The 14,962-nt window shown below is 47.1% G+C and overlaps 1 protein-coding gene across 1 annotated transcript in view; it reads left to right on the forward strand.

Annotated features, from left to right (window-relative positions):
* The first annotated feature begins 4,825 nt into the window (after positions 1 to 4,825).
* The window catches only part of SLC6A5 (solute carrier family 6 member 5), a 30,069-nt gene continuing 19,932 nt past the window's right edge, over positions 4,826 to 14,962 (forward strand). The window contains exons 1-7 of the mRNA XM_076343351.1: positions 4,826 to 4,928; positions 6,248 to 6,379; positions 6,746 to 6,919; positions 7,948 to 8,089; positions 8,507 to 8,639; positions 10,731 to 10,865; positions 13,145 to 13,248. Of these exons, the coding sequence (XP_076199466.1) occupies positions 4,859 to 4,928; positions 6,248 to 6,379; positions 6,746 to 6,919; positions 7,948 to 8,089; positions 8,507 to 8,639; positions 10,731 to 10,865; positions 13,145 to 13,248 (890 nt within the window). The 5' untranslated portion in view covers positions 4,826 to 4,858. The remainder of the gene's footprint in view (positions 4,929 to 6,247; positions 6,380 to 6,745; positions 6,920 to 7,947; positions 8,090 to 8,506; positions 8,640 to 10,730; positions 10,866 to 13,144; positions 13,249 to 14,962) is intronic.

The following is a 14,962-nucleotide window of genomic DNA, read 5'->3' on the forward strand; positions in this document are numbered from 1 at the left end:
AGGAACATACAACAATCTACGCACACAGTGTGTATGAAAGTGTGTATGTGTAGAAATACCTATACGTGCGTATTATAATTATATACCTCTATGCTTGTATATGTTCTAAGCAACAGCATAATAAGTTAGCGGTAGCTGGGTTGTAAGCACGCTCTGAAGCTCTGCTGTAAGGCGAAAGCATTTTTCAGTTGGGAGACGGGGGTGATCTTTTCTGCAAAAAAAACCCCGATTTTCAATGTTCTGCTTTGCTAGCCCCAATCTCCTTGGCTTTCGTGGTGCTTTTAATAATCCCTGCAGGTGAATTTCTGCTTACACCCGCAGCGACCAGGTGTAACGTAAAGGAGTTGGGCTGAATTCTGGCGGCGAAGGGCTAGAAAGCTCCTCCGCAGCTCCACCTGCACGCCGAGCCGCAGCCTGGCGCTGCGGGCAGCTGCCTGCAGTGGAACAAAGCTCTTCAGCCCCCTGCTCATGACGGCACCGGGCAGCCAGAGGCTTTGCAGAATTGTCTGGGCTGCTGGGAATTCTGTTATTTACTCTGTCCGCTGCAAGAAACGTTAGTAACCCGTAAAATCAAGGACGTACAAGAAATGCATGTGGTGCTGGCGAGTTTAGCCCCCTCCTCTCCTCCCCTGGCCCGAATCGGCGCACACTTCACATCATTGCTTACGCTAAAATACAAAATACTCTCCGGAGAAGCTGACGGTAGCAGAGTGTATGCGGAGGAACAGCTTTTTTGACGCTGGAACAACTGGGGAGGTTGCTTAGGGAGCATCCCCATTTGCCAACGCGCTTTTTATTTTTGTCAGCGTGAACAAAGTTACCTCGTGCGCGACAAATCTTTGAGAAAGCCCCTCAAATAGCAAATAACGCTTACGAGAGGTGATTATGGGTGAATGACTTCGTTGCAAAAACGACTCTGGGTTAACATCTGACTTTTAATGACGAGTAATCCAACAACCCCCGTTCCCAAACACAAATGCTTTGATGGGTGGGGGAAGAACACCAACAACTTGACTGCGATTGCCGTCATCTTTGCTCCCACTTAACTGTTCTTAAGATAGTTTTGATGACAGAGAAGATGGCTTTATTGTGTGTATCGTTTTAATTTAATTAGGTCTGAGGGTTTCCCCGCACGAGGCGCCGTAAAAATAGACGATGCAGTGTTGTCTGGTGCAACGAGAACAGGGAAGACACAATTAAAATGTGTTTGTGTACTTTATACACAGCGAACTTCTCTCTCTGTGTATAGTTATGTGGATATATATATGTAAGTTGTTATAACGTCTGATCCAACTGTGAACTGCAGAAATGCAGGAAAAAAAAACAAAAAGGGAGATGAATCACACACTACAATAACCGGGAGGCGGGAGAGGGGTAGAAAGGGAAGGTTTCTCCCCATTCCTCTCCTGCTCTGGGTGCAGTAGTACGTGTTTCTCACATGTTCCCTCTAATTACCAGCAAGAAAGTTCTTCCGTGCTCTTGCTGGTTTTGGTTTAGTAATCAGCCCCCACATGAGTCACACGGAACACGCAATCCCACTGCCGCGTGAGTGACAGCTAGCCGGCGCTCTGGCTTCTTGTTGTCCCTTTAAAATCTGAAACCAAGGGTAATGATTTATCAAACTCTTATTATCAAGAAAATGTCAAACGAAGGGCACCTTGCTATGCACTGACGCAAACCCGGTCTTTCCCAAGGAAGTATAGAAAGCTTTGCTCTGGACTGGACAAAATCCAGTCTGCCAATTGCCTGTACTGCTGGTTTTACCTCTACCGAGGCAATCTGTGGCTGTTTAAGACACGGTAAGCGCTCGATTTCTTCCTTTTGATACTGAGAAGGGCCGAAGGGAGGGAAGAGGGGCCGGCGGGGGAGCTGCCCGCGGTGCTGCCGGCGCTGCCCGCGGTGCTGCCCGCCGTGCTGCCCGCGGAGCCAGCGCGGGAAGCCTCCCGCGGACCGGGGTAGGGCTGCTGCCGGGGAAGGGGGCGCGGGGGAAACGGTGGTACCCCGAATTGCACTTGGGTAGCGCCCGAGTCCTCGCAGGTCTGATCCCTGGCGCGGGGAGATGGGATTAAGGCGAAGAGAAAACTTGCAACGGCAACAGCGACGGGTAGTTTTGTGAAGCCGCCTTCTAATAAGAAGGTGTCTTTGTAAAGCTAATATTAAACTGATGGGAAAAGTAGGGTTTGCCTGCGGGTTGTTTAAGGCATAAAAAGAAGGTGCATTTTAATGCATTTTAATGCATTTAATTTTAAACTGGAGGGACAGGCGGGGGGGGTGTGGGAGTGTCGTCAGCAATCTGTTTAATGAATACAGGAATGCTTAAAAAATTATTTAGAGGTGCGCGAATCGAAAAGATAAGAAAAAGAATAGGGAAAGCTAGCTGTTATTGGCATTACTTCTGCTGCGGTGGTGTGGTTATTTCTGCGTTTCACTGTCTTGCTGTCGGGTTTTGAAGGGTGGCAGCCAGCTCAGAAATGCTCACCAGCACTATTTCTCTTGTTTTTTAACACCTCCGGCTGCCTACAGGGCAGCTTGTCTGTTGCCTATATATATATATAAAAAAAAAGCCGATGTGCATTGTTGAATGACAGAAAGGAAATGGGGCGTAAAATTAAAGAATCTTTCTACACTGGTGATAGGGAAGGGAGCATTCTACAGTCGTGATGTGAAATCTAACGAGGTCTGGCGGCGCAGTGCTGTAGAAACACTTATTTAAACTCGAATTACGGGTTTGCGGAAGCTGGTGCGGTTTTTTGTTTGTTGGTTTTGAGTTTTTGGTGTACCTTACTGTTTTCTCCCCCAGAATATTAACGTTGAATGAGAGGGCAAGCAGGCGAGCCGGGGCACCTCGAAATTCTGCAACACTTTTGTATCCAGATTTTCTAGCGCACGCGTTTTGTGCCCGAGGAAAGAAATTCGTAGAATCGCTTCAGTCCCAAGTTTTTGGTAAAATATGTGACGTTGTCATTTTAGGATTACGCCAGTCAAAGGGATATGAGCAAGCCGGTTGTGAACAGTCCTGAAACCGCTGCTCCTGGACCCAATGAAGGTGCGGGGGTTGTAAGAATCAGCCCCGAAAATGAGCCGCAGAATGCCCAATCGCAAGCCCCTGCCGCGATGGCCAGGCTTCCCCGATCACTCTCTAACGACAGCAAACCACTTCCCTCCGAAGAAGCTAAACCAAATGATTTCGAGAGGACCAAAGTCGGGATCTGCAAGCTCAGCAGCACCCCGGCGCAAGCCAACTCCACCCTCCGGAGGGAATCTGTGGAAACCTTTCCGTGCAAGCACACCCCTGGGGCAGGGGCCGCCGGGCAAGCTGCTATCCCTCACTGCAAAATCCCCGCTTTGCAAAGCACAGACGGGGACGCTAATCTAAACCTTGGTAAGAGCACACTGGAGCGAAACAACGCCAAAGGCGCCTGGATGACCTTGAGCCAGAGTACCGTGGTACTGGGCACGGATGGCAACACTTCTGTTCTTCCTGGCAGAGTGGAGGGGGTAAGTTGGCTCCTTACAGGGTTTCTTGCCCCCCGCTTCAGCTCGTGGGAGTGAGAGGTCTTTGCCACTCAGGACCGATTTGGGGCTGAAGCTCTAAAATCGGGTCCAAATCAGTCGGGGATGGGGCTGTGCCGCGCGGAGGGGGGGACGGAGGAAGGGGAGAGAGGGTCTTAGGTAAAGTGCTTGTAGTGCCGGCGAGTGCTAACAATGTAGTATCGGTATAAACGACAGTCCACAGTTCCCTGCTAATTCCAGCGCGTTCACTGAGCCCTGCCTGTCGGTATAACCCGGCTCCGGCCTGCGGTACGCGTGTGCGTACGCCGGTTACGCCTCCCTGCAGGAGGCCAAGTCCTTTCCCCAGCATCAGGCGCGAAAGGATGCCCTGCCCTTCCCCTCCCCGGGCTCGGCCGGCTGCTCAAACCCCTGGCGGCTGAATGCCTTGGAGCCTGTAACCAAAAATAAGGCGAAATCAACCAACCCAACCCCACAAGGCGCCAAACCCTCCCCGATCCTGGCCCTGCGCCCCGGGAGGGGTTTGCCGTTGGCGGGGTGCGAGGCCGGGAAGGCGCCGGCCCTCCCCCCCGGCGCTCTCCCTGCCCTCCCGCGTATCTGGATTTACCCTGAAAGGAGGGGAGGGGGGCGGGTTCGTCCTGTAAAAGCGGTTTTTCGCTTCGTTTGTGTGTGCCGGGGGAAAGGGCTGGGTCCCTGCGGGGTTTGCTGGGGACCGGCGGTCAGTCCTCACCCGTCCAAGGGCACGGAGGGCTCCGCTCCCCAGGGAGGGCGATGGGACCTCCCGTGCACCGGGGAATTAGGAGCCGTGCCCCCTTCCCCCCCGCCCCTGAGGCCCTGTGTAGGTGCCAGCACGGCCGGGAGATGCGCACTGCAGTGGCCGGAGTCTCCGGGAAGGGAGCCGTCGAGCCAAGCCCTGCGCATTTCGCCCCCGGAGGAGCCAACTGGGGGGGGGGTGCCCGGGCAGCGGGAACTGACACCCCCCCCCCCCCCCCCCGCAGCACCCCCGGGCTGCAGTCGCCCGCCTCCCCTCTCCCGGGAGCAGCCTGAGAGAGGGCTAGGGTTTAAAAGCCCCTCTCCTTTTTTCTCTGGCAGAAGAGAGCCCGGGCGGGGGCTGCAGGGGAGGGTCCCCCGTCCCCCCCCCGGCCGCTGCTCGCCGGGTCTCCCTGCGGTGAACCCGGCAGCCGCAGCACCGTGACGCTTGTTTGCAAAAGTGGCTGTTTTCCGATCTCTCTCTTTTTTTTTTTTTTGTTTGTTTTCCCCCCCTTTCCCCCCCTTTTAGGAAGACGATGTAGGGGACGAAAATAAAGCCCGAGGGAATTGGTCTAGCAAGCTGGATTTCATCCTCTCCATGGTGGGTTATGCAGTGGGGCTGGGCAATGTCTGGAGGTTCCCGTACCTGGCCTTTAAGAATGGGGGAGGTATGATGGCTTTTTCCTGTCTCTCTACCTGCAGTACCGTACGTGGCTGAGCCGGCACCTGCCTTTTTGGCAGGGAGAAACACGAGGGAAGCGGGGGCCGGCGGCTCCCGCTTGCCCGGCAAAGCCGGGCAGCAAGCCCCGGGCTGAGCCGAGGGCCGGGGGCACCTCCAGACCCCCAGCGTCTCAGTGAAAACCCTCGCTGGGGTTTTCTGACGGTCAGCCCTGAAAATAGGGAAGCTCCGGCAAGATGTCGTTAGGAGGTAGCGCTTTCCTTAAAAACACCTGCGATTGGCGCTGGCCGGAGAGGGAGGAAAATGAAGAGCAGGGTTGATCACGCCTGGGCACAGGGTGAGGGTTCCGCGCCCCCCACCCCCCCCCTTCACCTAATTTAAACGCAGTCGGGTCTGAATCCGCCAACGGTGGGGCGGGGGAAGCGGGGGAGGAGAGGACGGTACGAAGGACTTTCGAGTCGGGAAAGTCACACGAGGACGTTTGAACCCCAGTCGAGACGTCGTGTTATTTCGTGAAGTTTGGGGAGTTTCTTTTAAATCTCTCAATGACCCGCTTGAAAAGTAATCGTTTGAAATAGAGCGAATGCTGCTCAGCAAAACAGAGGAGAAGGAAAGTTGGAAGAGGGGTTGTGCCCTTAATAGTTTACAAGGGGAAGAAAAAGTTTATTTGCGGAGGTTCTCCTCGCAGGGGCTCTTACTTAAAGTGAGAACGGGTGGGTGTTACTGCCACAACCTACCGCAGCTGTAAGCCCCTTCCCTCTGCGCAGGACTGTCAGCAGGGGATGTTGCTGCTGTGGGCATTGAAAACAGTTGTGTAGAGGCTGCAAGAGCTATTTTGTGTGCGAGAACTAGCGGTTTAGAACCAAAATCGTTCTTTAAAAAGTAAGCTTTTTTTTCTTTTTACATGTAAGAAACTTGTAAGTGGGAGGTGTTAAAATGCTCATTTAACAGTAATATTGCCTCGAGCAAATGCTGGAGACGCAGAAAGCTGCTCCCCGCGTCGAGGCCGGGGGCCCCGCGAATCGGTAACAAATAGAGCATTTTTAATAGCTGCAGGTCCTAAGTCGTCCCTAGTACGAGGGGCAGAAAGGGACCCGTTGCGGCCCGAGGAGAGCCCGTTCCCAGCCTGCAGCCGCCACGGGGGGTGCTGGGTGGGGGCGCTGCCCCGCGGGGCTCTCCGCACCGGGCCGCGGAGGGAGGCGAATTCACCCCGGAGTGATGAGCGAAGAGGCGCGGCCCCTCCGCGCCCCCCCCCCTCCCGCGATGATTCAGGTTGTTCTCTCTTTTCTCCCCCTCCTCCCCCCCAAGGTGCGTTTCTCATCCCCTATTTGATGATGTTGGCTCTAGCTGGGATCCCCATTTTCTTCCTGGAAGTCTCCCTGGGGCAGTTTGCTAGTCAGGGGCCCGTGTCTGTCTGGAAAGCCATCCCCGCCTTGCAAGGTGAGCGGAGCAGGAGCCGGCCCGGTTTTGGGGAGCATGACCTGCACCCCCCCCCTCTCGCATGGCTTAAGCACCGCCGCCCTGCTCCCCCGCTCCGCAGGCGCGCAGCCGCATGCTACGGGCTCTCCCGCTGGCGCCTCGGCAGCGTCAGCGCCCCGCGGGCGGCTCTTAGCGCGCAACTTGCGCGGTCGCTGTGCGGCTGGAGCCCTTTCTGGTGTGTGGGGGGGTGCGCTGTGCACCCGCGCCGGGCGAAGCAGCTGCTTTGCAGCCGCCGGGCCCCGCTGCTCCCCCCGAGCTCGCTGCGGCTCCCCTCCTCCGCCTGGGATTAATGGCGTTGTTTTCCTCTCTCCCTCTCTTTTCTCCCAGGCTGTGGCATTGCCATGCTGATCATCTCGGTTCTAATAGCCATATATTACAATATTATTCTGTGCTACACACTTTTCTACCTTTTTGCGTCCTTTGTACCCGTGCTACCTTGGGCTTCCTGTAACAACCCGTGGAACACACCAGACTGTAAAGATAAAAACAAACTTTTGTTAGGTAAGTTGGGACATGCTTTTTTTTTCTTTTTTTCCTCTTTTTTTCTTTTTTTTCCTTTTTTCTTTTTTTTCTTTCTTTTTCTCCTTTTTTTTTTTTTTTTGTGTGTGTGTGTGGCCGTGGTGGGTTTCCAGAGCTTTCTCTGGCTCAGCTTGCGCCCCTGGGAGATGCCAGCGGAGACTGCGGATGACCGTGGCCGGGCGAGGTTCCCAGCACGGAGGAACTGTCGCTTCCCAAGCCACTTTGAAGTGATCTGCATCATATGGGCGTTTCTCCCCCTCCCCCCCCCTTTATTTAAATTTTTCCTCATCAAGGATAAATGGGATTTTTCAACTATAATGTTAAAAAAAACCCAACTTACTTTTTTCGGGTAAAAACTCTGTGTCGGGGAGAAAGCACGAAACAAAACGCTATAGCTGGCAGCCTCTGGCTTCTGTGAAAGCCAACTTCTTGGGCTTTAGCGAGGCTTATTTTTGACGAAAAAAGTCCCACCCAAACGAAAACCGTTTTTGCAAACGGCCCAAACCGTGCAGTGACCTGAAAAGTAAACCGAGCGAACACCCTTCTGGAAGAGTTGCCGGCAGGGGCTCCGCACCGGCCGCGGGGTGCGGGTCCCCTCCCCTGCCTTGCCCCGGGGGCCGTCCGGGCTGGACGCGGCTCCCCGGGGCTCCCTCAGCCCTCCCTAATCCCGGCCCGGGGCTCCGCACCGGCCCCTGCTCCCCAGCGGGGTGACCCCCGAGAGGGGGAGTGAGCGCTCCCCGGGGGCGGGCAGGAGTTCTTTCACTTCCTCAGGCTCTTCTTACGCCTTAGACATTTGGGATAAAGGGGGGAAATCATGAGATATTTGAAGACCTAGTTCTCTCAAACCCTTGTAGCTTCTGTAAGCAAGGCGTTCCAGAAATCTAACACAGAACAACGGTCCAAGAGATGTCTGTGATCTAATGCTTTTCGTTGTCATTTTACACCCAGCCTGAAAAAAAAAAAAATCATCTAGACGAGTTATTTTTCTCTTTGTTTTCTTTTCTTCCTAGATTCCTGCATTATTGGTGACCACCCAAAAATACAAATCAAGAACTCTACCTTCTGTATGAGTGCCTATCCAAACTTGACTATGGTTAACTTCACCAGTGAAGGAAACAAAACGTTTGTCAGTGGAAGTGAAGAATACTTCAAGTAAGATCTATCTTTGTTTAGAGACGTTATGTTAATCTTTCTCTAAAATCCACTGTAACAGACAACAAATCGCTGTTCGGAAGACTGGAAATACGATAGTTAAGGACAGCAAATGATACCCAGTTTTTGTGCGTAGGAATGATGAAAGCTAAATTTCAAACGCTGTATTATTTGTGTTCTGTTCCTGTGGTGCTTAGCACAGCTGGGGTGTTGGCCCATGCCTGGCGTTTTTATCTACTACTGCAATGCAGATAGATAAAATAATACATGGTGAGAATCACTGGAACCTTCTAGAGAAACCGCTGAGAACGCTGAAGCAAAACAAAATACAGTAGGAATTTGCACTGAATTACTGCCTGCAGTTGCTGTCATTAATTTTTTTCCCTTTTTTTTTTTTTAATTTCTTTTTATTCTTAGGTACTTTGTATTGAAGATTTCAGCAGGGATTGAATATCCTGGTGAGATTAGATGGCCCTTGGCACTATCTCTTTTCCTAGCTTGGGTGATTGTATACGCCTCCCTTGCTAAAGGAATCAAGTCATCAGGAAAAGTAAGAAAAATATTTGTGATGGTACACTTGCAAGAAAGCAGCGTGCTGCTTTAAGGGAATCGCACTCTTGTTTAAGGCAGAGAATTACTGAAAATTATTTTCAGTAAATGGCTAAGCATTAATGAAACGCCTTTTTCCTGTCTGTGTGTTCCTGTCTAGCCAAAACATAAAAAAAGATCATTTTGGTTCAGCGTTTGTTCCCTAATCTTCAGTAAGTTTAAAATGAGCCCGTGAGCTGCACTCAGCAGTTGGATGGCAAAATAGGTGCCTTCAGCAGCCTTCCCTATTCTGTGTGGCGTTCATTAAATTCTGCAATCATCTCACTTTTCACTGTAATCGGGGAAACTGTGATGTAAATTAAGATATTAAGTAACGTATTTTAAAATCAGAACCGAACTTAAATTGGTCTATGGCGAGTGTGAGCAGTGACAGCCTGTATCCTCCTTTCCCAAGTGTTTGTGTGCCATCTTTCTGAGACTCCTCCTTGCGGTAACCCAGCTCCTTGCTCTGTTTCTCTGACATCTCACGTGTCATTCTCTCCCCTGCCCCTCAAATCTGCAGCTTTCTGCCATGCCTCCTAACTAGCAACCGCGTCAAGAGGGAGCACGTCCTCTCATTGGCATGGAAGTACAGGCATACGAATTGGCCAGGCAGCCGTCTGAGCAGAGAAATGCAGCTTTTTCTTTGGCAGCAGCGTTGGTTTGGGTGGGGTTTTTTTTGTGAAACCTGCAGGAATGCAATATCTGAGACTTCGCCATCAATGCCACTGCAATTAGCACACAGGTTAAAATGTTAGATGATGACATAGCATAAATCTAGCTTATTTACAAAGAGTAGGCTGAAAAGATAAAAAAGCTGGAGCAAAATAATTAGCTGTTTCCTGGGATAAAGATAGTGGATGTGCAGAGATAGCTACGAATTTTCTAGAGCTGGGCGCAGGGTTTCTGATTCCTAGCCATCCCTTTGCATCTAGAAGCTGACAACAGCTGTTGTGAGGCAGCTTGGGAATTATCAGAAAACCCAGAGACTCCGAGGGCCAGGGGAAAGTTGAGATTTCCCCCCCCACACACACTTTAGTGTGACAGGAAAAACTGTTTCATGAAATACCAGAGCCAAGAAACCGAAGTTGTAGAGAAGAATAAGTTGGGTTTGGATGTGGCAATAGATATTTCTTTAAGTGAGCCTTCGTGGCCCAGAAAAATAGTGACTCCTTGGTGTCAGGGATAGAAAACCTGTATCTATGCATAGATGAGTTCAGTATATCCGCAGCACAAAAAGTCATTGAGGCAACTTCTTGAAACACCTCTCGAAACAGCAAGGAAAAAGTTGGGAAAGCAGTTTCAAAAGTCACTTCAGCTCAGACAGTTCTGGTCCCTGTGAGATTCAGAGGGCAAAGTGTAAAAGGATTTGAAATGCTTTTGGGTAGAGTGTACAGCTTAACTGGTTATGATTTAGCCATTTTATCTGACCAGAGAGAGAGCTCTGCTCTGTACTAGATAATTATTAAGACATTAAACACATGATCTCTGCTGTGTATTTAGACATAATGATGATTAGGTCTGTCTGGATCATTCCCCTGATTTCCTTTTTTTTTTTTTTTTTTTGCATTGGGACCATAAATATTTTCATGGTGACATGTAATTATTAAGAGGTACAAACAGTAATAAAAATTCTTTAGGCTTAGTTACATACAGAGAAATATACAGGAAAAATCAGAACTTTAAGGGGTATTGAATGGGATTGCTCATTTTGTTTCCACTGAGCTGTGTTAGTTTACTCTGAGCAAGCATCAAAAGTGGTATTTTCGTTTAGTTATAAATTCCTGTTGTTCCGCTCCAGACTTTCTTTTCTGCTTCTTCTTCCCCTCTCTGTCTAGAACCCCAGCTCTTACCTCTGGTGCCATTGATATTATTCCTGTTTCTGGTAGCAAGAAGAGCTGTAAAATTTCAGATTTCCTGGGAAATAACCCTGTTGTCTCCGAGCCTGAGTAATTGCTTTCTTCAGGCAATAGTGCAGCACTTGCATTCCCCCCCCCCTGCTTCTTATACACCCCAATAAGCCCTTTCAATAATCTTTTTTTGGTCTGTGCAGGTGGTGTACTTTACAGCTACGTTCCCCTATGTAGTCCTCATCATCCTTCTTATAAGAGGAGTAACTCTACCTGGAGCTGGAGCTGGAATCTGGTACTTCATCACACCAAAGTGGGAGAAGCTAATTGATGCTATGGTGGGCTTATTATTGCACTTATAACTCTGCTAGGGTGAATAATTCATACAGCTTTCTTAACGTCTGTTGCAAGCGTTTTCTATGTGCAGAGGCAGTATTGTCGTCTGTGGAAACTCGTTCTTCACCTTACGTGGAGTGTTGTTGCAATGGATGTCTGTTATTGGTGAGCACATAACAACATACGTTAAAAAAATGTTATAGATACGGTATTTAATTCACATTTAACATTTCACCTGAATCTCTTGGGGTAGGTGCATTTGGAAAACAGGGAATTAAAAAGGAGGTATAGATTTTCATACGCTGGTGTCTGACGGATGCTGCCTTGACTTGAACAAGCACATGAAGCTTTTAATAGGCAACATAACAAACCTATCTGCATTTCTGGAGAAATGCTCTGAATAGGTGTATTTTACTCGTTGAGCAAAGATTGTTCTGAATAATGCGTATGAGACGTTAGATTAAACAAAATCAAATTATACATCCGAATCGAACTCCCCAGCAGCATATCTACTGACACGGAAGAGCTGCCGTCATTATCCTACCTGCATTGGAAGAAACAAGGCTACTCGCTCTGCAGGAGAGGACAGAATTAAGGGGCTTGGCACCTGGCTTTGCTCTTTAAGCACTGACTGTGTGAGATGGAGCTTCAGCTCTGCTGCCTCACTCATGATTTCCACTGATTTCTAAAAAGCCATTTGTTGCCAATGAAGCCAGTAAAACGTGTTCCAAAAATACACATGGATTTGTGTCTGTGTAGACATAAATCCACCCACGGATCATATATTTGTCTGACATGGCACACGAGCGCTCGTGTGTCGGTCTTAAGTGTCTTGAGGCAGGAGTCTGGAGACTGAACTGAAGCCTGAGCTGAGAGTTACAATTTAGACTCTCTTCTTCAGAAATGTGAGAGGGATTTTTAGCAACACCTCAAGAAATGTACTGTTTGTTTTTGGTCCGCGCCCCCCCCCCCCCCCCCCAAGAAATTTTTTCCTCTATCAATAGCGGTGTGATATCACACTGATAGATTGATAATTAAAGCTGAAAACAATTTCCTGGATGAATTGTGCAGATCTTAATTTCCTTAATATCTCTGCAATAATGGGTATTTGGATCCTTTGGTGATGGGAGTATTGACTCTTTTGCAAACAATACAGAAATTAATTTTGCATTAAATATGAGCATTTTTGGATCCCACATTGTGCAATAAAGGAGGTGAGAACCGTTCCCTTTTGCAAAATGAGGCTGTCCGAATACACTAAGTATCTGTATAACCCTGGGTAAGTGTTTGATAATATTCAGGCGAGCTTCTGTTTTTAATTTTATTTGCAGTTTTAACATTAATTAAGAGCTGTATATTACGCTCAGCTAGATGAAGGATGGAGTGCTTGCTGGCTGGTAACTTTTAAAGTACTGTTTAAGTAACATTTTCAAACTGGTTAGCGTGTGTATGGGTCCACCTGTACATCTGTGCATGTACATGTATCTCCATTTCTGCACTGTGGACTTGGGTGGAAAATCAGACTTCGTAGGAGAGCTTGTGAATAGAAATGCCAATGCTTCGAACGTTTTGCAACTGATAAGTAAGACCAACTCCTTTGAAATTCCAGGCAATTTAGAAATGTTTTATCTAAATGCATTTCGGGCTTTGAAGAACTTTGTTACAGAACAAACAATGCTGTTCGGTTGTTTTGTTTGTTTTTTATTTTTAAGAGAGCCTTGGTTGAACGTGTCTTTTCTTCTGATGGGAGGAAACTGGGCCCTGGTGGCTAAATAGCCCTAACTTACGCTATGCTGTTTGATGTACACCTAATGACAGAAATTTACCCTAATTTTTATGTAATCTCATAAGTAGCGCATCAAGCAACACTGAGGTTCTCACTTTTATCACGAAGATAAAGTATTATTTAGGACCACTGGTGGATGAGCCATCAGCACCCGATGCAGACTTTTCCTCTTGATTTGTATTTTCTTTGCTGAATATATTTGAACTGATATGTATCAAGCAATATAGTTTGAATATTTGGGCCTTTGATATACAGCGAAGGTTATATTATCATGTTATATGGGCTCAACAAGAACAGTACTCCTCATCAAATGGGCACTACGTATTTCAGGGCAGGATTTTGCTTTTCAATGTTTTATTGACACCCATTGCTCTAAAGTTCGTTTAAACTACTTATGTGTTAATCCCCTAATAGTAACATTTAACAGTGTTATTGGTCTTTCTAGTGCTCTTTCCTGAAGCCGATGCTATTTCCTCTCCTGTCTATCTTACTTAGGTTTGGAAGGATGCTGCCACTCAGATTTTCTTCTCCCTATCTGCAGCATGGGGAGGTCTAATTACTCTCTCTTCTTACAACAAATTCCATAATAATTGCTACAGGTATGTGAGAGTGAAACCCATCAGTCTTATTAAATGGGTCTTCTCCAAAAACAGTTGTCTTCCAACTTGCAGAAATCTGGTTTGAAAGACCCCCCCTTCCCCCCCCTTCCCCCCCCTTTATTTTTTGTTCTCTCTTTCCCCTCTTTTTTTTTTTTCTCTTTTCCCCCTCTTTTTTCTGTTCTTGTGGGTTTTTTTGGTGCGTGTTTTGTTTCTTTAATCTTTTTTGGTTTTGTGTGTGTCCCCAAATCCTAATCTCCTAGTCTCAAGATGAGCCTTGGGCTTATTATAGTCCCCGTTGGCTCTTCATTTTCAGAATCAGCAGGTTTAGGTTGAAAGGCAATCTGGGAAGCTGTCAACAGCTGTGAGCAGTGGTATGAAACCACCGTGCCAGTTGGCAGCCTCTGCTGAAGAACAACCCATGTGTAGGATGGGATGAGGTTTGCCATTGTGAGACATGCATGCGTTTAACACCCGATTTCTATATAGGCGATTCCTATCTCTCCTAAATGTTATTATTTTTCCAATTGCTCTTATTGCGGTTTTACATGTACAAAGTTATTTCAGGTTGTGAAATTTAAAATCACTTTCATTTGAAATCACTGGAAGTTATTTTTACAAAGAAAAAAATTCATTGTTCTGGTGGCATAGTATAGCTTTTCGTCAAAAAGCACGCCGGATAAATATCTGCAGATGGAAAAAACAAAAGCAAGTGGCATTAGTAGAATGCTTCACTGCTGTTTTATTGTCTTTAAAGCCGATCTTGTTTCTGCTGAAGCAAACCTTTACTGATTCCTGCAGTGGCAGAGGTGCTGATTCAGGCCAGACCACAGCATGCACAGGGACTGTCCCAAGGGCATGCTTAAAATCTTCCCTGAATCAAGACTAAAGCACACGCTCCTTGGGATTTGAACTCCCATATCCTTTAACTTCTAAGTACTGTATGTAAAATCCTAATGTTTAAAAAGAAATGTGGAACAGGATTTTAAAAAGGAATTCCAAAAATGTTTCCTACTAGTGTTCAAAAGTAATTTAATATATTAAATATTAAATAATATTAATCCTAAAATATGGATGACTAAGTAACAGTGTTGCATGCTCAGTAACTCCCACACAGCAATCCTTTGGGTCCTATTTTTGAAAATACTTGTCCTGGGCTTTGGATTTTTTTTTTTTTTTTTTTAATGAATGAATACATTCAGAATATCAGGGCAAAAAATAGGAGAAGCTTCATGCTATCTTTCTGCATTAATTTAGCCATGTTTTGTGGAGTTTGGAAAATGTTAATGAAAATTTTGAATGAAATACATGGTAATGAAGTATAAAAATCTTACAGGTCTAATACTAAATACGTGCTTTACCTATGTTAGAGAGGGATATGGGAGACCGAAGCAGAAATAATTAGAAAAGCTTAGTTACTTCTAATCGTTTTAATTTTACAACACATCTTGAATACTGAAAAGAAGCATGACTATTTTCTCTTTCAATTTTTATATTCATTACATTCTAATATTGCAGATAAAATTGTAGTTTTCAGTTACATATTCATTTTAAACATCATTAAATAATCTATAATTGCAGTAAATTTACATAAATTCACTTCATAATGCATATCTAAAACATTTTACTTAAAACTTATCTGAGTTTTGGAAGAAGATTAACACATGATGATTCCAAACAGAAGGTTGTCATTTTTTTTCTGTAGACCTGAAGAATT

Source organism: Aptenodytes patagonicus, chromosome 7 (assembly GCF_965638725.1).
Source record: "Aptenodytes patagonicus chromosome 7, bAptPat1.pri.cur, whole genome shotgun sequence".
Lineage (NCBI taxonomy): Eukaryota > Metazoa > Chordata > Aves > Sphenisciformes > Spheniscidae > Aptenodytes > Aptenodytes patagonicus.